Genomic DNA, 24,095 nt, shown 5'->3' with positions numbered 1-24,095 from the left:
CAGTTGGAAGACTTCAAGAGTTTATACAAAACAATGTTCCAATATTTTGTATATGTAGGTAGAGGTAGTGAAAGAGAGTTGCTTAGAAATATACGTACTCCTGTGGGAGCATCAAAATGCCTTTTCATATCAAATAAATACTTTTGTGAGATGTGATTTAATCTATTTACAGTTCAAATTTAACATCTTGCATATGCAGTACAACAGTACAAATAAATCAACCATTTTATGAAATATATACAGAACACATACAGGATGAGAGCACAGTTTTGCATTTGTTAACTTGGCTGAAGAGGTGCACATACAATCTATTGGCTAAACACATTGTCATTGTTTTATTCTTGGTAACAGGTTATGTCACCAAGAATAAAACCAGTGATTCGAAACAGATAAGAATCCAATGGCTGCTCCCTGCTTTCCTGGTTCTATAGTGAAGGGATTCAGCCCAAATTTGATTGGGTATAAATCTTGGGTCTCAAAAGGACTGTCTGTTCACCTGATTCACTATGCCCTATAACAGCCTAAAGCTAAAACCGACCAATTTACTGAGCTAGTGGTGAAGGTCTGAAAGAGCAACTTGGGGTTTATCTTCAGCAGTAAGCACTCTCATTATCTTGGAGCTTAAGCCATTCAGTCTTTGGCCAGTAGGGATAGGAGGCTGTCTTGGCGCTCATCTTTTATGCTATGTAATTCGTTCATGTTATGTAATTCATGCCGTGATTCAAGTCATAGTCTCCATCAGTTCAGACAAACCTATACACTTCAATGATCCAATTTACTTTCTTCTGTATGACGGCGGTAGCGCCCTCCCTCGTATTCTCCCTCATTGGACCTCTTCATTCGCTGTCGAACCTTCAGCTGCTTCAATCGGTTCTTGTCCACTTCCCTCTTAGCCAGGATGAAGCCAATTACACCTGAAGGTAGGCCTATCATCCTGGAGGGTGGAGACAGACATATATTAATAAAACCCTCGGTCAAAAACCAACTTATAGGTTACAATCATGAAATCATACAATCATGCTTTAGTAACATTAATTCCATTATTCACAATGCAATGTGGACCTAGCATAGATAAAGAGGCAGGGCTGAATAGAGAAATTATTCTCCATCTTAGATTCCAGTTTCTACCATTTATGTTAACATCTGTGGATCAAACCTAAACATCTCTGTGTTTTTGTTACCTTGACATCAAGTTGATGTCATCTGCAACATACAGTGCATCCGGAAAGTATTCACACCCCTTCACTTTCCCCACATTTTGTTATGTTACAGCCTTATTCCAAAATGGATTAAATTCCTTTTTTTTCCCTCATCAATCTACATACAATACCCCATAATGATAAAGCGAAAAAGGTTTTGTAGAAATTTTTGCAAATTTATTAAAAATAAAAAACTGAAATATTGCATGTACATAAGTATTCACACCCTTTACTCAGTAATTGGTTGAGGCGCCCTTGGCAGCGATTACAGCCTCAAGTCTTCTTGGGTATGAAGCTACAAGCTTGGCACACCTATATTTGGGGTATTTCTCCCATTCTTCTCTGCAGTGCATCCGGAAAGTATTCACACCCCTTCACTTTCCTCACATTTTGTTATGTTACAGCCTTATTCCAAAATGGATTAAATTCCTTTTTTTTTCCTCATCATCTACATACAATACCCCATAATAATAAAGCGAAAAAGGTTTTGTAGAAATTTTTGCAAATTTATTAAAAATAAAAAACTGAAATATTGCATGTACATAAGTATTCACACCCTTTACTCAGTAATTGGTTGAGGCACCCTTGGCAGCGATTACAGCCTCAAGTCTTCTTGGGTATGAAGATACAAGCTTGGCACACCTATATTTGGGGTATTTCTCCCATTCTTCTCTGCAGATCCTCTCGAGCTCTGTAAGGTTAGATGGGGAGCATCCTTGCACAGCTATTTTCAGGTCTTTCCAGAGATGTTCAACGGGGTTCAAGTCTGGGCTCTGGCTGGGCCACTCAAGGACATTCACAGACTTGTCCCGAAGCCACTCCTTCATTGTCTTGGCTGTGTGCTTAGGGTCATTGTCGTGTTGGAAGGTAAACCTTCGCCCCAGTCTGAGGTCCTGAGCGCTCTGGAGCAGGTTTTCATCAAGGATCTCTCTGTACTTTGCTCCATTCATCTTTCTCTCGATCCTGACTAGTCTCCTAGTTCCTGCCGCTGAAAAACATCCCCACAGCATGATGCTGCCACCATCATGCTTCATTGTAGGGATGGTATTAGCAAGGTGATGAGAGGTGCCTGGTTTCCTCCAGATGTGACGTTTGGCATTCAGGCCAAAGAGTTCAATCTTGGTTTCATCAGACTAGAGAATCTTGTTTCTCATGGTCTGAGAGTCCTTTAGGTGCTTTCTGGCAAACACCAAGCGGGCTGTCATGTGCCTTTTACTGAGCAGAGGCTTCCGTCTGGCCACTCTACCATAAAGGCCTGATTGGTGGAGTGCTGCAGAGATGGTTGTCCTTCTGGAAGGTTCTCCCATCTCCACAGAGGAACGCTGGAGCTCTGTCAGAGTGACCATCGGTTTCTTGGTCACCTCCCTGACCAAGGCCCTTCTCCCCCGATTGCTCAGTTTGGCTGGGCGGCCAGCTCTAGGAAGAGTCCTGGTGGATCCAAACTTCTTCCATTTACGAATGATGAAGACCACTGTGCTCTTCGGGACATTCAAAGCTGTAGACATTTTTTTGTACCCTTCCCCAGATCTGTGCCTCGATACAATCCTGTCTCGGAGGTCCACAGACAATTCCTTTGACTTCATGGCTTGGTTTCTGCTCTGACATGCACTGTCAACAGTGGGACCTTATATAGACAGGTGTGTGCCTTTCCAAATCATGTCCAATCCATTGAATTTATTACAGGTGGACTCCAATCAAGATGTAGAACCATCTCAAGGATGATCGGTGGAAACAGGATGAACCTGAGGTCAATTTTGAGTGTCATAGCAAAGGGTGTGAATACTTATGTACATGCAATATTTCAGTTTTTTTATTTTTAATAAATTTGCAAAAATTTCTACAAAACCTTTTTCACTTTGTCATTGTGGGGTATTGTGTGTAGATTGATGAGGGAAAAAAAGAATTTAATCCATTTTGGAATAAGGCTGTAACATAACAAAATGTAGGGAAAGTGAAGGGGTGTGAATACTTTCCGGATGCACTGTATTGGGCAATCACTGCTGTCACTTTGTGCTAACTGAAAAGAATGAATAATTTTGTAATGCAAGTAGGTATAAAGGCAGATTGGATGCAAAGAGTGTGAAATAGCTTTATCTAGTTTAACAAGCAAGCAAACAAGTTTATTTTTAAAGCACATTTTGTACACAGGGCAATTCAATGTGCTTTACACAAATAAAAACAGAAAAGGAACCACCATAATAAATATAATTAAAAGACAGTAAATAAAAGCAATTAGGAACAATCATATATAAAGTATAATTAAAAGAGTACAAAGTACATAAAATGTACTTTGAATTAGTAATTAAAAAGAGAAGTACAAAAAAATTGTTTTAGGAGATGTGATGCATGAGCAGAGAATTCAATGTGCGTGTGTCTCTGTGTGTGTTCCATAGATTGAACATAAACATAAAATAGGGATCAAGATATGAGTATAAGTATGGTGTACTCACCAGGCAAAGCCAACCTTCATCATAGGATTTTTTGCCTTTCTCTTGGGGATGTACTCAGGACCCTCATACTCTTCTTCAGACTCGTCCTTTTTGTCATCTTTTTGTGCATCTGGCCTCCTCTGCGATTCTGAACTCCTGTGTGGGTCTGCCTTGGTGCTGGAGAGTGTGGGTCCGGAAGATTGATGAAGAAAGTGATACTGAGACGCTTCAAGCCGTAAACACAGAGGCACTAATGGGGTTTGACATCTGTGCGTCCACTGAAATCGCTGTGGTAGAAGGCGTACACCTTGAACAGAGAAACATCCATCTTGTTTCAACATGTAATCTTCGTTCTACCTGACAAAGACACAGCTGTTCAGCCCCAACTTCTGAGCCCAAATACCTAGACAGACCTTTGCATTCAATCGCTACCACAGCATATTTAAAACATATGAGAGAAACAAGTTTTACCTTTCAGCAGTACTGACATGGGCAATTTCGTGTAATGCGCCGCCATCTTTGTTGTGCAAGGACGAAACTTCAGGCACGCATGCGCAGGGGGAAGTTTTCAAGTGGGCACGAAAACTTGTTTGATTCGACGTTTTAAAAAATTTTCGGACCTCATACACGATTTAAACTATCATTAAAATATGGCGAAAAAAACAAGAGAACCACATTAGTTAAAAAAATAAATATCTATACGTCATGGTATACTAGAAAAACCTACCAGACAAAAGAATCGTGATTAAGTGGCTATAGCGTGTTATTGCTGTCAAGGACCAATAGAGGGCTCCAGTGTAATTTGTATAAGGGAATTAGGCAGAGTGTGTGTAGAGTGTATAGAGCCCAGTCGGAAGACGCTGTACCCCCAATGTTGTTCATGTTAAAATGTTGCTGTGGCAGTTCCAGTGATAAAAGCCAGCTCAAGTGAGATGAAGCCTCTGCCTGATCATTGATATTCCAAGATATCACGAGAACATATACATATTTTTATTTCTCAAGCTATTCAGACAAAACAAATTATATATGGAGGCAATAATGCAACAAAGTGGGCCGAACAACATGGACAACAGAAATTACATGTACCCAAGGAATGTTCTGTCAATTTTACAAAGACTTTTACTAATGTGTTGTGTTCAAAATACATATCTACACAAAATAATTCCAACGTATGGAAAAGCAATCTGTATGCATGAAATACATAGTAATCACAGTTATCCCATCAAAAAACTGACTTACTATTTACTGAATAATGTAACTCCTCAATTTAAGGCAATTCTACATCTTGAGAACCAAAGAAATCTGATAAAGCCTGCCAACACTTAGAAGAAAAGGAGCAAAGAGCAGCATATTTACAAACAGTCAGTGTGACTAACGACCTTTACTTCATCTTAGGAGTTTAAACCGTGAATGCCAGAGATGCTTAATACCAAAACCAGAATAAAACCTAAACGGTCTCAAATGCCATTATGCATTTCTTACATATGGGTATTCAATATAAAACACTTTTCAACAGTCACTTTGAGTTGGATGTGGAATCAGAAAAGGTGAAGAAGTCGGGGTTGTAAGAAAAGGCGGATGGGGGTTGGAAAAGGGACATGTCTAATCTTCCAACGTGTAGTTTGGGTTGACAACAAGGACCACTTCTTCTGCTGGGCTCTCAGACTCTGTCCCCTTCAGTCCTGCCTGAGACAGCTCAATGAGGATGTGATCCTGAGGAGAGAACCAGAAACAGGTCTAGATGAAGCTGCACAAATATCTGTTTATGAGGCTAACACATGAATGAGAAGGAGATAGGATGCTTGCTAACACATTAAAGCTGTCAACTCATTTAGTTTCTTATCTCATCTCTTCATCACCCGCTTCTCCGGGGTCGGGTTGCGGTGGAAGCAAGCTAAGTAAGGCACTCTAGAGGTCCCTCTCCCCAGCAATGCCCTCCAGCTCCTCCTGGGGGATCTCAAGGCATTCCCAGGCCAGATTGGACATACAGTCCCTCCAGCGAGTTCTGGGTCTACCCCGGGGTCTCCTCCCAGTTGGATGTGCCAGGTAAACCTCCAAAGGAAGGCGCCCAGGAGGCATCCTAATCTAATGCCCGAACCACCTCAACTGGCTCCTTTCAACATGAAGGAGCAGCAGCTCTACACCGAGCTCCCTCCAGATGTCCGAGCTCCTCACCCTAAGACTCAGCCCAGACACACTATGGAGGAAACTCATTTCAGCCACTTGTATCTGCGATCCCACCCTTTCGGTCACTGCCAAAAGCTCATGACCATAGGTGAGGGTTGGAATGAAGATTGACTGGTAAATTGAGAGCTTTGCCTTCCGGCTCACCTCCCTCTTTACCACAATGGTCTGGTACAATGTCCACATTACTGCTGATGCTGCATCAATCCGCCTGTCAATCTCCCGCCCCATCCTACCCTCACTCGCGAACAAGACCCCAAGATACTTGAACTCCTTCACCTGAGGCAATAACTCATCCCCAACCCCGAGGGTGCAATCCACCATTTTCCGGTAGGGAACTATGGCCTCAGACTTGGAAGTGCTGACTCTCATCCTGGCCATTTCACACCCAGCTGCAAACTGCCCCAGTGTGCGCTGGAGGTCGCGTTCTGATGAAGCCAACAAAACCACATCATCTGCGAAGAGCAGAGATGCAATCCTGAAGTTCCCAAAATGGACACACTCCTCACCTTGGCTGCACCTTGAGATCCTGTCCATGAGTATCACAAAAAGAATCGGAGACATGGGACAACCTTGGCGAAGCCGACACCCACCGAAAACGTGTTTGACTTTGTGTCAAGAATGCAAACACAGCTCTCCCTTTGGTTATACAAAGACTGAATGGCTTGTAGCAACTGCCCCGGTACCCCATACTCCCACAGTACCCCCCACAGAGTGCCCCAGGGTACAGAATCATAAGCCTTCTCCAAGTCCACAAAACACATGTAGATTTGCTGGTCAAACTCCCATGCCTCCCTCAGCACTTTGCAAGGGTAAAGAGTTGGTCCGTTGTTCCACGGCTAGGACGGAATCCGCATTGTTTTTCCTGGATCCGAGGTTCAACAATCAGTCAGAGCCTCCTTTTCAGCACCTCAGAGTAGACTTTTCCAGGGAGGCTGAGCAATGTGATGCCCCGATAATTGGAGCACATCCTCCGGTCCCCTTTTATTTCATTTGGTCATTTACTTTATTTTATTTCATATGGTCATTTAGCTTCAATTAGTTTATTCACCCTCAGTTGTAAATAAGTATACTTCTGAACACACTAGACAGAGACTAGTCTAAAAGTTGTTTTAGCAGGCATCTTTATTTCATTGCTTTTTTTTGTACTATGAATATTAATTCACAGTACAAAAAAGTGATTTCGAGACTGCTGTAATTTTTATGATTTTAACTATAAAGTATCACATTATATGCAATCGCTGCATGTCCTCACAAAGTGAATCAATGTCCCATGTTTGAGTCCCTTGTTTGTAGTTTATTGAAAATTAATGTCTGCATTATTTCCTCCCATACCCATATCCATTTCTTTATATTGCTTTTGGCTGGATTGTGTCATAGAATTTCAATTGCAATGCAAAATTTGAGCACTTCCATATCCTTCTTGAGGAATCTTTAGCAGCAGTTAAACAGTTGTCTTAATTAACAAAAACTGGATTTACCACCTTATGCCCTAGCTTACCAGCCAAGGAATTCAGTTTGAAAGCATCTGCAACTGTTACATTTATTTGTGGGTACCAGCCATGTGGTCTCACCGTCAACTTAAATGGTGAACACGCGTTTCTTTAGAAGGCGTACTTACATAGTGCACAAGCCTGTGGATGACTTTCTCAATCAGGCCCTTCTTGTTGATGAGCTCCTCCTCAGAGTCAATCTCTGATTCAACCTCCTTTAAGTACCAGTTCACAACTGCACTCTTCTTCAGCTCCTCCTCTTCTTCAGCTGTGGACGCAGACACAAGAACAGCAGTGAACAGCTTAGATCAAAAGCGTGTAAAAAAAAAAGGTGTATTCGCAACTTAAAAACTGGCATTAAAACCATGTAGATGGAAACATTGCTATATATTCCAAGACTGAGCTGAGCTGAATGAATGGCCACTACAAATATGTTCACTGTAAGTTGTCATTTTACCCACTCATGAAATATTAATTTTAAGAATAAAGGCTTTAATTAATCTTAGTCTGCTAGTGGGGTAAAGGAAAACCTATTTCTTGACATAACTGGTGAGAAAACCATAACAATTTCAAGAAAATTATAACATTTTCAACTGCACTAGCATAAAGTGAAACCAGTCAATTAGGGAATATTTTTTTTTGTACTCATCAAAATGATTTTGAGCCACTAAACTGCAAAATAGCAATCAGTATAGATATTACATTGCAATATGGTATTTGTTACTGACAAATGAACGATGTGATCAGTTCCAACACTTAAGTAACATCCATCCATCCATTATCCAAACCGCTTATCCTGCTCTCAGGGTCACGGGGATGCTGGAGCCTATCCCAGCAGTCATTGGGCGGCAGGTGGAGAGACACTCTTCTACCTTCTGTTATTTCAGTCTTTAGACTGAAGTAACAGTAGCTTCAAATAAGAAGAATGAATTGGAACTCCAAAAAAGTGTGTGATTCAGTGTGCCAAAAAAAATAACCTCTTACTTAAAACCCAGAAAATGGCCATGGGGAGGGGGGGGGGGGGGGACAAGGGAGCAGTTGTGCAATGAAGTGTTTTTCTTTACCTTCTTCTACTCTGCGAAGATGCAGGACCAGTAAGTTGGAGAGCCGTCTGTATTCGGTGAAAGAGAGTCGGAGAGATGGTTTGGCCTGGCTGCCTGGCTCAGCATGGCCATTCACACCGTTCACGTGACCATTTATGCCATCGACACCATTCACACCATTAGGGACATCGCGATCTGAAAAGATGAAGTGGCAGATTTGTATTAATATCTACCACGTGAGGAAGATTTATTGAATGCTGTCTCCATTAACATGGTAATTTGTATTGTGTCTGTATTCACTATCTTCACCAGTGTGTATTGGAGCAGTTTTGTTTTATCTCTGCGAAAGTGTGCGTACCATTCTCCACCCCCTCTTCCTCCATTTCTTCCTCCTGTTCCAAGTTGATGTCGGGCGTCTCCACTCTGATGATGGACTTGTTCAGCAAGCGAAACGCTTCTTTCACATGTTTAGGCTGAACCTGGAATCATAAGGACTATCTCATTAGGATACAAGAAACTCTAATCCTCAACGCCAGACATGAACAGGCGGGACGCATTCGGCCCCCGTCCTCACTCAGTACGACCCGCGGGTCAATTTCTAAATATCAATAAATTGTTGGTTTCACAGATTTCGGAAGCAAGTGGGCCATTTGACCACATTTGAACCAGATCCCAATTGTAATTATACTGTCCACTGATAGAGGGCGCTCACTCAAAAAACACAAGAGGCCTGTAGCCAAGCAACTGCTTGCACATGGTCTCATCTTGATCTCGGTGAGCCTCTTCTGCAACGACACACGACGAGGAGAGACATAAGTGGCAAAAAGAAAAAAGACAACTTAACCTAGAGAAGCGTGTCTTCCAGGCAAGATGGGAGACAGAATATCTTTTTACGGAATTCCAAGTAAAACCTATGTGTTTAGTGTGCCCAGAAACAAAATCATGGAAGGAATTCAACTTGAGTCGCAACTACAGTACCACGCACAAAAGCAAATATGGCAAGTACACAGGCGGTACCAGAGCCGCTATCATCGCTGACCTCAAAGCAAAAATACACCGACAGCAGAGCCTTTTTACCAAAGCCACATCTACACAGGAATCCTCTCTCAAGGCATCTTATGCCGTTTCCCTTGAGCTTGCTATAGCAAAGAAGCCCTTGTCAGATGGCGAAACAGTGAAGCTATGTGCAGTAGAGATGGTTAAAGCTTTTGGAGATGATAACATGGCTAAGAACTTTGAAACGGTCTCTCTGTCCTGTCATACAGTGATGAAAAGAATTTTTGACATTAAAATCATGTCAAGGGAAAGCTAAAACGAGTCATACATGAGTGCAAGTACTTCTCTTTAGCGTTGGATGAGGCTACAGATAGGATGGATGTTAGCCAACTCCTCATTTACACAAGAGCAATTGACAGTTCATTTGAAGTGCACAAGGAGTTATTGAAATTGGTGTCTTTGCATGACACTACCAAGGGCAAGGATGTTTTCAATGCTGTTAAAAGTCTTGTAAGTGCGCATGCAGGCTTTGACAAGCTTTCAGCTGTTGTTACCGATGGCGCACCATCGATGTGAGGAAGACGCACTGGATTCACCAGGCTCCTCCAACAGAGCGGCATTGACTGTCCAATATTGCACTGCATCATACATCAGGTGGGTAACGTTATTGCTAGCTAACTATTAATATATGGTTATGAATGTGCGTTTTCTTTGTGAGAATTTTTATCATAGGCTAAATCCTATTTCCTTTTGATCTTACAGGAGGCCCTCTGTGCCAAGACAATGAACTTCAGCCATGTCATAGATTTAGTTACCAAGGTTACCAATCTCTTTCAAGGGGGACAGCAGGTCTGTCAATCATAGGAAGTTTGTAGCCTTTTTGGATGAAGTCAGTGCTGCTTATGGGGATTTACAGATGCACGCTGAGATCAGATGGATGAGCCGCGGGAAGTGCTTAGAGAGGTTGTTTGCACCGTGCACTGTTTTTCTGGGGTTAGGCTAGGCCCCTTTGTTCCAGTGAAGGGAAATCTTAATGCTTCAGCATACCAAGACATTTTGGACAATTCTATGCTTCCAACTTTGCAGGAACAGTTTGGGGAGGGCCCTTTCCTGTTCCAGCATGACTGTGCCCCAGTGCACAAAGCAAGGTCCATTAAGACATGGTTGGGTGAGTTTGGTGTGGAAGAACTTGACTGGCCCGCACAGAGCCCTGACCTCAACCCCATCAAACACCTTTGGGATGAACTAGAACAGAGATTGCGAGCCATGTCTTCTCGTCCACCATCAGTGCCTGACCTCACAAATGCTCTTCTGGATGAATGGGCAAAAATTCCCACACACTCCAAAATCTTGTGGAAAGCTTTCCCATAAGAGTGGAAGCTGTTATAGCTGCAACGGGGTGGGGGTACCAACTCCATATTAATGCCTATGGATTTAGAATGAGATGTCATAAAAGCTCCAGTAGGTGTAATGGCCAGATGTCCCAATACTTTTGTACATATAGTGTATGTCAGATCTATACGCACACATGAACGCATTTAAGCATAAATTAGCCCCGTTCAAAGAAGGCTTTTCATCCAACCATCCAAATTTGGCACACTTTTCCACCTGTAAAGAGATGCATAAAGATGTCCTTGAATGTGAGAAAACATCTCAAGTACAGAACAGACACAGAAATACTGCACGGGCAGTTCAAGAACGCATTCATGATTTCCATGCCATGCAGCCACGAATTGCGTTACTCACTGACTCCCTCTCTGCTGCTGTCAGTGAGCAACTCCCAGAGTTGCAGCTTGAACTTTGCAAACTAGTAAGACCCCCTTCTTTCAAGCAAAGCGCAATGACAGAGGAATTTCATTTTGGAGACTACTGCCCGAGTCGCGCTTTCCACTCCTCAGGGATTTTGCACTCTCAATGGCCAGCATGTTTGGGAGCACTTCTGCGAGGGCAGCTTCTCAACAATGAAGCGTGTCAAGTCAAAAGAGAAAAACAGACTGATGGATGAAACTATGTTCCAGCTCATGCAGAATGGATGCACAAACATTGACATTCAGTCTATCGTATGCTAGCAGAGAGACCACAAGTATCTCATTAAGTATCTCGTTGTTTTTTGTTGTTGTTTTTTTATGAAGCACTTTGTAACATTGTTTCAGAAAAGTGCTTTAAAAACAAATTATTATTATTATTAACACGAGAACAACCGGGATTTCACTCCTACCCAAAACGACCATGGGTGGTCAAAATGACTGCCGCTTTATAAACTTCTGTCAAGATAAATACCCAATTGAGATATTAAGCATTGCATATGTTAGTATGTCTGTTAGGATCAACTGACACCAAAATTACAATTTTAACAACTATAATACTAGTTTTATACAATTTAAACTTTAAACAATAGCAAAATTGAAAAAGTGAAAATATTACCTGAAAAACAAAACGGAAAACACATATTGCTAATCTAACAAACGTAACAAGGCCTATAAAGCATGTAAAAAAAGAACTGAAAATAAATATTGAAACAGTCCCAAACAATGACCAGAATTTAAAAAATACCTTAACGACCGTGGGCCATCAAAATGACTGCCCACGGTTTGTAAACTCTATATTCTGTCAAGATAAATACCCAGTTGAGATATTAATGCATTGCATGTATGTCTGTTAAGAAACGGCTGACAACAAAATTAACATTTTAACAACTTTAATACTATTTTTCAAACAATTTAATATGGCTGCTGTCCAACGCCTGTAAATACACCTCGGTGGTAGTCATGGTGCATCTGAAACGGCGTCTGTACCCAGACATGTTGGGAATAATCAAAAATCAAGTTCAGACTATTACTCTGCACTGGAGAACGCTAATGTGTTTCTAGGAAAGAGCAATGAACTTCGCAAAGGAAATGATGCACCCAACACACATCATAAATAATGACATGACGCGCAAATTATGACCATGACCACGACCATGAGCTCATGGTCGTTTTAGGTAGATCTTATCATAACTTTTTTTTGTGCAATTGACCTAAAACTAATTTTAATGCAAATATATGCAATTTTAGGGGCATTCAGGGAGCGGCAGGTCTGTATCCTTTTTTTTTTTTTTTCTTCATCGAAGTTATTAAACTTTAAAAATCCAAAACCATCAAAATGACGGTCTTGGTCGTTCTGGTGTTAAGACAGAACTTTATACTGATCCACCTGTGGGTGAGTTTCAATGGCTTCACCAGTGTATGAATGTGTGTGTGTGTGTGTGTGTGTGTGTGTGTGTGTGTGTGTGTGTGTGTGTGTGTGTGTGTGTGTGTGTGTGTGTGTGTGTGTGTGTGTGTGTGTGTGTGTGTGTGTGAAAATGGGTGAACGTGAGGGACACATGTAAAAAAGCACTTTGAGTGGTTGGTAGACTAGAAAAGCGCTAGATACCATTTTACCCTTTTGAGCTAAATGCATGTTTATTTGAAACATGTCATGGAATAGGGGGGCAGAGTAGATACACTACAAACATGAATATTAGTTGTTGCACTTAGTGTGAATGTTAACTTTTGTACCATTATTGAACGATGACTTTTGAGACCCCATTGCACTTAAATAATGGACTCAGGAAATATGGACATTTTGTTTCTGTGTTAAGCTCATTAAATAGAAAATTTGGTACAATAAAATTTGATTAACAGTATATATTTTATTCTTTTCATCAACTTGGTAGCTTTATTCGGTTAATTGAGTGATGGGGTACAGTATCCCACTAGTGGAAGTGCATGGTCACAATCTGGCCCTCTGGTAGTGAGGATAAAATTTTTGTGCCCTCTCTCGCATCAAAGTTGCCCACCCCTGCTCAACACAAGTCAATAGTAATTTCCCTTCCCCAGAGTCAGCTCGATTCATAACAGAGCTCAATTGGTGAACAGGCCCAGTGCTGAGACCTGTGAACTTTTGCACTCTGAGATCAAGTAACTACCGAGCACTCACTACTGTCACCTGCTATGTCAATAATGCTGACTGTTGTTGTACTTGGCAAATAAAAGTGAAGCTGATACATGTAGGAGATTCTTCTTTGTACGTACCTCATCACAGCAGTGCATGCGGGCCATGGCCTCTGACAGGCGGATCATGCTCTCCAGCTGCCGCACAGTGATTCGCCAGGCTGACTTGGACACACCTCCTGAACCATCACGTTGGCGAAGCCGCTTATACTGCTCAACGATGAACTCTTCTGATTCGTTGGAAATCTACATACAAAAGATAAAATATACAATATTTAACACTAGCTTTAAAAAAAAAAAAAAAAAAAAGGAAAGCCATGTAAAACCAATGTAATGCACACACCTTTGGTTTGAACTGCCTGGCAAAAAGCAAATATCTGCGGATCTCATCCAGAGAATACATTCTGTCCACGGATTCCTCCACTCGGGAGTGCAGGTCCACAATGCGCCTTGCAATGGCATAGTCTGTCACCTAAGGAACACAAACATACTCGTGTGAATACAAAATAGGATTTACAGTGGTGCACTATATGCAAACAAGCAAGGTGCACAGCCTCACCTCATTGCAGTCGTCCACAAGAATGAAGAAGAGGTCAAAGCGGCTCATGATGGGGGCAGACAGGTTGATGTTCTGCTTCAGACTCTTGCTGCGATCGTAGCGCCCACTGACTGGGTTGGCTGCTGCCAAAATGGATGTGCGAGCATTCAGAGTGGCCTGAAGGAGAGAACAAAATGGGGGGGGGGGGGGTCCAATTCCTCTTATTCTGTTGCTATGTTTATGGAAGTTTGTTCTGGATGAGAGTATCAGTTAACTTTGAGGGTTGTGTTTCAGTAATTTCCATCTAGAATATGGCGAGGTTCCTTTAATGTCAAGTAGGATGATTCCAATATAGAAGTAAAGTATTTTTCTCTACACAATTAACCTTAACTTTCATAATTTACAGTTGAGAAGTCCAGGAGTAAGGATGTGAACATAACTGACTGACCAAACTGTGTACCCAAAAGTTCTGTTTCCATTGTTTAAAACACGGAATTTACGAAAACACAAAGGTGTGCCTTTGACTGGTTTGGAATGTTAAATGTAAATTACCAAGTCTTCAATCTGAGACACTGCACCATCTGCATTACCTTGACTCCAGCCTTGGTGATGCTGATAGTTTGCTGCTCCATGGCTTCGTGGATGGCCACTTGATCCCTGACCTCCATCTTATCAAACTCATCAATACAGCACACACCCTAGAGACACATGGTACAGACAAACCACTGTCAGTTTTGCCTACTGGAAAGAAACTGTACACATTAGATGTAGCTCAATGGCTAAGGACTGAATTCAATGCATGTTCACCACCTGCAGGCCAAATAAAGAGAACACTGTAATAACCACTCGCGTTTTATCCAAACTACCCAGAATTAAAACTGGAGCCCCATGCAAGCTCTGACACTTCAAGCATCTGCTACACCTGTTTGTAAGACTGGGTCATAGCACCAGGAGCAGACATCCATCAGCCTTGATGGACTGGTTTTCTGCTGTCTTAGTTTGCAAAGAGGCTGCATCCCATGACATGTCTGTTGCTTAGTACATCTGGTACTGGTATGCCAGCACATTATCATTGACCGCTGTCTTTTTTTCTGATTACTCAGCAGCATACAGTAGTGAGCATGTCTTAACACCAGCCACATTAGATGGTTATGCAAAAATTTCTGACCCTGTCTTTACTTTTTGGCACCTAGAATATAAAGCAGGAAAGACAAACAGGCTGTGTCCTGCACTGTCGGACCGACCAACCCCAAGACTGCTGACTGTTCACAAAACATTCAGAAGCTCTGGAGAGAACAACTCTAAAAACTCACATTGTCTGCCAGCATGAGAGCTCCAGCCTCAATAACAAACTCGTGAGACTCCTCGTCCCGGACCACAGCTGCCGTCAGACCTGCAGCACTGCTGGCCTTGCCACTGGTGTAGACCGCTCTAGGGCTGAACTCCTCCACATGTCTATGGACACGCACACACACAAATTTCGACTTCAAAACAGGTTTGGGATGAATATGACAGTTACATGTAAAAGGCCATTTCAGGTGTAGAATTCAAAAAGAATTTTCATGAGTTTAACTTGCTACCATTATTTTTGACAAGTTCTATCTAAGCTAAGATGTTTTTCATGATAATCATTATTATTATCAGTGTGAATGTGTCTCATACTTGAGGAACTGGCTCTTAGATGTGCTGGGGTCCCCTATGATGCAGACGTTGATGTCTCCCCTCAGCGAGGTTCGCTCCATGGTCGTCTTGGGAACACCTCCGAACAACATTAGCAGGACGCCGCGTTTCACCTCATCATTGCCTGCGCGCGCGCACGCACACGCACACACACACACACACACACAAATATATTATTGCTGTAATGTATCCCAGTGGAGTGACCATTAACTCTGCACAATGCACACATTTCCTACACTAAATACACTCAGAGACAATGACATGACAACATGCCAGAGCTGCTTAGCCCCAAATATAGACATGCATGGCTGTGACTATCAAGTCAAAGAATTTTTTTCACCTGTTGAGAAGACATGTGCAGTTTAAGTGGCTTGAACGTCCATTCACGCTTCAACATCTATTCAAGATCTCCTTAAGCTTAAGACCCCCAAATACCCCACTGCTGATTGACCAACAACAAACTGCATTTGTATTGATCAGCTAACAGTTGTCGAGTGAAAATATATGCATCTTCAGCCAAACTACCTTGGATAAAGAGCAGTTTGACAAGTATTAACACTGTTTTATCCCAGAGAATGAAGTTGATAGATTTACAGTCATGGTAGTGGTACCCACCATGTATGGTGGGGAAGAGACTGGTACACAGGTTGTGATAGAGGTTCTTGTCTTGACTCATCTCAAACACCTTCTCCCACTCCTTCACTGACATCTGACTCTTGATGCTCTCAGCTGTCTGCTCCTCATCACGCAACTCCTTTCCACCAAACTAGAACAAAAATACAAGCACACTTGTGAGTGACTTTAGAAATATGTTACAAATAAAAACAGTGTTAAATTAATTCACTTTGAATATATTATTTAATTCGTAGTTTGATAATTGGAAAGTAGGTTTGATGAAATGTTAAGTTGAGAGAAGGGGAAGAAAGCGCTAGTGGGGTGTGATCTTATGCCAGTGAGATCAGCGTTTTGCTCCACAGAGATGAAAACCCTTATCATCTAAAGCTCTGTGAAGGGAAACGTAATGAGGTATGTGCCCTTTCTTGCCTGGTGTACAACTTACCCGTGGATTTGTGGGGGCCACATTGCAGGCCAGGAAAGCCAATCTATAGGAAAGCTCTCGGACACCCAGAGCCTTCAGCCCCCTCAGGCCCTCAGCCTCAAAGCCCTGACCGCCTCCTGCCACACGGGAACTGGTCTCTGCACGCACACCTGGAAATGAGGGAATGCACACACACACAGTCATGACGTATTGTGCAAAATGCACACATGAACATATGAGTGGTGTGTATGTTTACATGCATATAAAGCTATGCAAGTCACCTCTAAAGATGACATAATATCAAAGCTCCCATTCTCATCAACCTGAATTCCCTCCCACCAAGTGCAATTCATCTAAGGACTCCCAAGTAGTGTGCTGAAGAAAAGATCATACCAGGAGTGCTGAGCTGTGACACATCTGGCACCACTATGAGGGTCCCAGTGAAGTCACAGCGGTCCCCGGCTTGAGCCGTCTCTACGGCCTCTGCCCTCAGGATGATCTCCAGAGAGCGAGGAATTGAACCACGGGGCAGTTCTGCCTGTGTCTCCTGGATACGCACCTGTGAACACACACCCATCAATTAAGTAATCGTGCCACACCGTGGGACATTGGATCTTATTTGTTACCTCCATTTTCTTCCCAATTGTATCTGGCCAATTAACCTACTCTTCTAAGCCATCCCAGTCACTGTTCCACCCCCTCTGCCGATCCGGGGAGGGCCGCAGACAACCACATGCCTCCGATACATGTGGAGTCGCCAGTCGCTTCTTTTCACCTGACAGTGAGGAGTTTCGCCAGGGGGACATAGCGCATGGGAGGATCACGCTATTCCCCCCAGTTCTCCCTCCCCCCCGAACAGGTGCCCCGACCGACCAGAGGAGGCGCTAGTGCAGCGACCAGGACACATACCCGCATCCGGCTTCCCACCCTCAGACACGGCCAATTGTGTCTGTAGGGACGCCCGACCAAGCCAGAGGTAACACGGGGATTCAATCTGGTGACCCCCGTGTTGGTAGGCAACGGAACAGACCGCTACGCTACCCGGATCTTCTTTTCTTTTTTCTTTTTTTTAGACTTATTCAAGCAAGACTCACTGTCAACTGACAACTGTCAGATCAGTTATCAGTGCCATACACACTCTTACCAATCCCCTTACTGCCATTATATACATACATGATATAAACAGTTACAAAATGGCCTGCATGCACAACAAGCCCTGCCATTACCTTCTGGAAGTCAATGAACTTGGACTTGTAAGTGTCAAGGTGGAAGCGGGAGCGATTGTTGCAGACAGGGTTTCTGCAGATGTTGGGCGGGGAGTACTTAAACTGTTGAGGCACATCTTTGATCACCCCCTGGCAGTCCAGGCACATGAAACAGCCACTGACCTGCAACAGTACAACATAGTCAGTGGGATTGTTTATTTTAACTGACAAAAAAAGATGCAGAAAAAAATGTTATTTCCATGAGGAAAAAGAAAAAAAAGAAAAAGATAGCTTCATCAAAATCACCCTTGTAAGCCCAATCTAAAATATACTGACATGTGCCTTCCATTATTATGTTTGTTTACAAAGTTGAATTGTGATTGATCTAATAAGTTAAGTTTTTGACAGTCCATTGTTATATTTTGTTGTAATTTTAAGAAATTAGCACACTGGCTTACTTCATTAACTAAAAACAGATGTACTCATTCACCAGAAAATTTGACTAGACGCTAAGGAAACCTTTTTTTTTTAAGTTACTGGCTTACTTTCTATTTGGACTCAAGGTCATGGAAGACTATTTTTCATCATAGTTACCATCAACTAAATTAACACTGATCAGTATCACTGGAAATCCCTGCAGTCAACTGGCAGGTCATAAAACACCAATGCAATATGTTGTTCTCTTTTTGATTTCTTTATTCAATCAATTACATAGTTAATAATATGATCATTTGATAATGATTATATATTTTTGATCCCCATAAGGACAATTCTTTCTTGTACCCAACCACAGCAGGATCTCTTTAACATCAATCTCCCTTGCTAGTTGACACTGGGCACAGAACTGTGCTAAATATGTGCTAAATTAACCTTTAATTCATTTCAGACAGGTTTTACAAAGACAGCCATCATGTGCAAAGATGCAGCTTCTTATGTGCAGGGACTTCATATTTCAGATTTTGAATGATTTGCATTTAAGAATAAGCCTATCCCCAGAACCACTCCTAGAGATAAAGCATAGTGATGTGCCTGTCATATTGATGGATCTCTTGATAGCAAAGGATGACTTACCAGCTCAGGGTGCACAGGGTGTGTCCTCACCACCTGACCACTGATCCTAACCAGAGTCCCAATACGTAAAGTTGACAGCTCACGGATCCTTGAAAACACATAGGACAGTTACATCAACCTGTACAGTTTTATCCATTTCTTTAGAACACCATTTGATGATAGTGAACTACTTTGTTTCTACGCAGGTAGTTGTTTGTGACTTGCAAGGGTGTTATACCGTCACAGTAGCTTTACTTGGGTATTGTGAGACACATTGCAAAACCGCAATAAAGCACACAGAAATGAACTCCGATTAAGACAGAAAACATATACAATGATTCACATTTGAGGTAAATGAACATTTGCTTTACTTGTGTCTGGTTGGTAGGTCCTGGATGGCAACGTAAAATTCTTTGTTAAGAGGAACAGTCCCGTGATCCCGTGCAAAATTGCGCACTGCATGACAGAGGAAAGGGTACACTCTGCAAAGAGTTTTTGTTCATATTAATCCACAGCAATTTCTGACTGTTACAACTTCGTATACATGTTTGGATATACGCAATCACAACTTAAGTCAACAAAGAAAATACTGAAAAGGAGTCCATAAAGTGATAGTTGGCGAATGTTTCCATATTTACCTGTAGTACTCCTCCTGGATGGTAGTTGCTAGTTCTTGGTTAAAACCCTCCAGGTCTGTGAAGCTCACCAGCAGAGTGTTCCTCTCCGGCCTGATCAACTCCTCTGCCTCTCTGACATACTTCACCTCTCCATCCCCGGTCTGGAACCTGGACACACAGAAGGCCAACAGGAAATGTTGACGCACAGGCTTAACCGTTTCACATGAACCAGCCCCCTCATGGAGTCGTCTGGATAAGTACAAAATATGTAGTCTTGTCGAATCCAAAAGGCCCATACATCATTTGGAACATTTTGGAGATCCGCCTATGCATATCCATTGTAAAAACAATCAAAAACGCTCACATTTTGGTAAAACGTGATGAAATTTATGGCAATAGCTCCACTGAGTCATAGGCTCAAGAGACAAAGAGAAAATAAGTTATCTTCACTTAAATAATTATTTCTGTTGTAGGCGAAGATAAAATTCTATTTGTACTGTGTTATAAACCTTTTCATAAACACTGCAGTAGTATTTAGGTTAAATCTGACACCTCAGTGAGCTACAACGGGATCCCTTTCTAGAGACCACGATTATACATATATTACAAAAGTGTTCCAAGAGCTACAGCCATTTTAGTTTGAGTACGCCATATTTGGGCTTGGGCGCAGAAATCAAGAGGCATCTTAACAGGTAAAAAAAAATACAAAAAGTTCAAAACCGACAAAGACCGAAATGCCAAATCGTTTGGTTAACGTGGTCACTACATCGGTAGACCAGTGAACGTACCATCTTGTGAGCACAAGGCCTCCCGTTTACACAGTACTGTTGATCTACTTACTCTTCCAAGAAAGCCTGGAACAACTTCTGGCATTTTTCAGCCAACTCATCTTTTATCGTCTCTCCGGCATTCTCTACAGCAGGTGCAGCAAGATCCATATTGATACGGTGTTACACCGATGTCAGTTTTGGGGCTTTTTCTAACAAAGGTCCACCGTACTCCTCCAAAAACAACCAGAACACGTTGAGGAAGGGGCAGAGTGGCAGTTTCGCGCGAAAACCAAGACCACGTGGTTAACGGCGCGCCACTCTCCACCAATTAGGTGGTTGTATTTTTTAACGCTTTCCAACCCGTTTAGAAGTTTCCAACCAATCCCGTGTGAATATACAAAACAAGGCAACGCCTCTTTCCCTTTTCCCGCGATACTCTTCCTAGTAGAAATGTGCGCCCTCGGAGCGCAGTAATAAAGCGGAAATATCGGCTGGCGTAGTAACTCAAGACAACCACTAGAGGCTACTGTTCGTTAGTACTTTTAAAGTGGAAGATGAAGGAGTAGACGCGGCCGTGTAAGTCATAACGCCGGTGGCAACAAAGGTCATGAAAAAAAATAGGAACCAGCTGTCCACTGCAACCACAATGAATATCTATCTTGTTACTTTCAGGCTGAATATAAAAGTTACCAGTTAACAGGTGTGTAAAATCTGATGCGAGGGTCTAAGGACAGGCTGTTTTGTTGCTGTAAAGCCCCTTGAGGCAAATTTGTAATCGTATTGGGCCCATCCTTTCATAACAGGAAGTTTAACAGTTTACAGGAAAACTACACACACAGATCAATATCTACTTTTCGACTCACACCACCCTCTGGAACACAAACTGGGCGTCATCAGAACTCTGCAACACAGAGCTGACAATGTGCCCAGCAGCACTCAGGCAAACACAAACACCTGAGGGGAGCGTTAAAAACCAGGTGAGCGATGAGGAGAAAAGGAACAGAATGAATAACATAGGCATCCCGTATGTTTCTGGGGTCTTTTTAGCAAACACTGCATCCCGGTATACTTCAAACCCAGCAACACACTCTGACAAAGACTGGCTCATCCCAAAGACCGTATACCACACACCCAAAAAAGCAATCTGGTGTATGCTGCACAATGCAATGAGGATTGCACTGACCTATACATAGGAGAAACCAAACAACCACTAAACAAACGGATGGCCCAACACAGAAGGTCAAACTCCTCAGGACAAGACTCAGCAGTCTATCTACACCTAAAGGAGAAGACACACTCCTTCGAGGACAGCAACGTACACATTTTGGACAGGGAAGATAGATGGTTTGAAAGAGGGGTGAAGGAAGCCATCTATGCGAAACTGGAAAAACCATCCCTCAACAGAGGAGGAGGTCTGCGACACCACCTATCCCCCACTTACAATGCCGTCCTTTCATCTCTACCCAGGAGACTCAAGAAGCCTAGCCTCCAAGAACAACAGTCGACCACTAATGGCTCCAATGACTCTCATGACCACTGAATGGAACACTAACGAAGTCTAAACTAACAGCCCCAACGACCGTCGCTGCTTATCATCGGATCACAAAGAGCCACGCACATCAATACCTCTGACAACGATGAGCATTGCTAAACATCGGAACACAAAGAGCCACGCATATCAATAGCTCTGATAACGACTCCAAAGAGGATAAATATCTGAGTCTCATCACCAGCCAGTCAGACTAGCTTGGTCTAGTCAGAAAAGCACGAACTGATGAAGCCTCTTGAATGAGAGGCGAAACGTCTTCACAGATATATATACCAAGTCCAGTTGCACTTGATTCAATTCCTTTGGATAATCGTATTGGGCTGTACAAATAAACTTGACTTGACTTGACTTGACTTAAAATGTTTACAGTTGACTTAGACTACTGCTCCTCATTCATCTATTTTCATACATGCAAATAAAGAGCATCTGCTGGGCAGGGAATAAACACAAGGGACATATTGGGCCAGGGTTTTGTTTGGTCTCATCAATACTGTCAGGAGGTGAGAAAATCTCTTTCATCCTACTCTTAACTCCATCTGTTCAGAGTGACCCCAGCAGGCAATTGGTTTCACCTGTCACATTGTATTAATCCACCAGGAACAAAGCAGGAAGTCATTGCAGGCTATTTGGATGCGACCCATGTCTCTCTCGCTCTCCCTCAACCTCACTCTTTGTCTCCATCTCCATCTCTGATTTTCCCACGATTGTTCGGTGACAGGAAACTCAGCCTGTCTGACTGTGAGAGAACCTGACCACCTGTAGGCTTCCACATACACACACACACACACACACACACACACACACACACGCACGCACGCACACGCATGCATACCCACATTTGTTATGAAGGCAGTAATATCCAAAAGCTTGGCGATGCTGGTTGGTATGAGTATGATGCTGGCTTGAATCTTCTCTGGCTTATCAGCTGCCTCTACATGTCAAAGCAGGCCTCTAACTACTTAGTGCCCCTCATTATGAAACAGTGGTATTTCTAAGCAGCTCTGAAGTTTGCACATGTTAGTGTGTGTGTGTGTGTGTGTGTGTGTGTGTGTGTGTGTAGCCCTCTCTTTTCCCATATCTACTTTCCCAAGGTTTTGCCGCACATGAGTACGTGTTCTCTTAATCAAGTGAAGTCAAATCAACTTGCTCTTCAGTAACGATAATGATGATTATTTTTTCTAAAAAAAAAAAGGCGAAAAAAAAGGTGGCACAGTGACCCAGTGATTAGCACTGTTGCCTCACAGCAAGAAGGTCCTGGGTTCGAACCCCAGGCCATCCCAGGTCCTTTCTGTGTGGAGTTTGCATGTTCTTCTCGTGTCGGCGTGAGTTTCCTGCGGGTGCTCTGGTTTCCTCCCACCATCAAAAAGACACGCATGTTAGGGTTAATACTCCTGCCCGTGTCCCTGAGCAAGGCAATGGAAAGGAGAACTGGAGTTGGTCCCCAGGCGCTGCTCCTATACAATAAGATAGGTTAAATGCAGAAGACAAATCCATTGTAAGAGTACAATTCGTTGTAAGAATACAATGACAAAATAAAGTGGCTTTCTTCTTTCTAACAAACGTCAAAATAACAACAACAGTGATACTCACCATCAACATTATTATTATTATTATTATTATTATTACCATCATCACGGACAGATTATGCCCACATGCCAAGAATCACACAGCCATAGCAACGCCAGCATACACTTTTGTTGTGCAGTAATAGCACTGTTGGCACCAACCAGCCAGACAGACTGGGCCAAAAAGAGGAGGGGAGAGGAAAGGAGAGATGGTGGCAGATAAGGGGTAATAGGATACCAAGGAGATAAGGAAAAAAGGATTACTGCAATGACTGATTGAAGGCGGTCAAAGAGAAGACATTTACTTTTTCGTTCACTCACTTCTTGGATTTATTGCGTGAAGATTACAAAAGCGCTCACAACCCAGCACTCAGAACTTCCTGGCATGCAACTTTTTAACAGAATTGTAGTGAATTAGGGGGGCAGCCTGGGACCGCCACGCGAACCCATATCTTTCGCACCACGGGCGACAACGTTAACCAGTTAATTAAAGGGTCAGACCCCTTAGCCAAGGGCTAAGCGAGTCTACTTATTCGTGGTCGTTACAGTATCTATGTTTGTGCGTCATCCAAATGAAGCCATCAGAGGTTTTTATGAAGCAACATGAGCGCTCAAATTAAACACTGGCTATGATACGTTGGAAAAAAACAAGACCTGCATGAGTCCTGTTTACTTTAATACATGTAAATGTAATGATAATAATAATGTGTATGCTCACCACAGTTCTATGTTGCAGAACCGCTCACTGGCTTGTTTGATTGTCT

General features: G+C 42.6%; 2 protein-coding genes across 3 annotated transcripts; both read right to left on the bottom strand.

Moving 5' to 3' along the window:
- Positions 1 to 760: 760 nt before the first annotated feature.
- Positions 761 to 4,147, bottom strand: si:ch73-71c20.5 (DUF4748 domain-containing protein). Its single transcript, XM_056292564.1, has 3 exons — positions 4,100 to 4,147; positions 3,650 to 3,935; positions 761 to 934 (listed from the first exon to the last, which is right to left on the bottom strand). The coding sequence occupies exons 1-3, from the start codon at positions 4,143 to 4,145 to the stop codon at positions 763 to 765; spliced, it is 504 nt and encodes a 167-aa protein (XP_056148539.1). The 5' UTR covers positions 4,146 to 4,147; the 3' UTR covers positions 761 to 762.
- Positions 4,148 to 4,608: 461 nt separating this feature from the next.
- mcm6 (minichromosome maintenance complex component 6) lies at positions 4,609 to 22,538 on the bottom strand. 2 transcript variants are annotated; one of them, XM_056293378.1, is made up of 18 exons: positions 22,339 to 22,538; positions 19,469 to 19,615; positions 19,202 to 19,312; positions 18,852 to 18,939; positions 17,802 to 17,963; positions 16,969 to 17,134; positions 16,597 to 16,745; positions 16,152 to 16,302; positions 15,519 to 15,660; positions 15,170 to 15,311; positions 14,447 to 14,554; positions 13,878 to 14,033; positions 13,662 to 13,790; positions 13,400 to 13,564; positions 8,707 to 8,827; positions 8,370 to 8,543; positions 7,434 to 7,573; positions 4,609 to 5,341 (listed from the first exon to the last, which is right to left on the bottom strand). In XM_056293378.1, the coding sequence occupies exons 1-18, from the start codon at positions 22,380 to 22,382 to the stop codon at positions 5,231 to 5,233; spliced, it is 2,406 nt and encodes an 801-aa protein (XP_056149353.1). In that variant the 5' UTR covers positions 22,383 to 22,538; the 3' UTR covers positions 4,609 to 5,230. The 2 variants fall into 2 exon arrangements, with proteins under 2 accessions (XP_056149353.1, XP_056149352.1); XM_056293377.1 differs by lacking the exon at positions 22,339 to 22,538 and adding an exon at positions 20,288 to 20,421.
- Between the last annotated feature and the right edge of the window lie 1,557 nt (positions 22,539 to 24,095).

This window comes from Lampris incognitus, chromosome 14, assembly GCF_029633865.1.
Source record: "Lampris incognitus isolate fLamInc1 chromosome 14, fLamInc1.hap2, whole genome shotgun sequence".
Lineage (NCBI taxonomy): Eukaryota > Metazoa > Chordata > Actinopteri > Lampriformes > Lampridae > Lampris > Lampris incognitus.
Note: the sequence above shows the minus strand (reverse complement) of the source record. Positions and strands in the feature narration are given on the sequence as shown.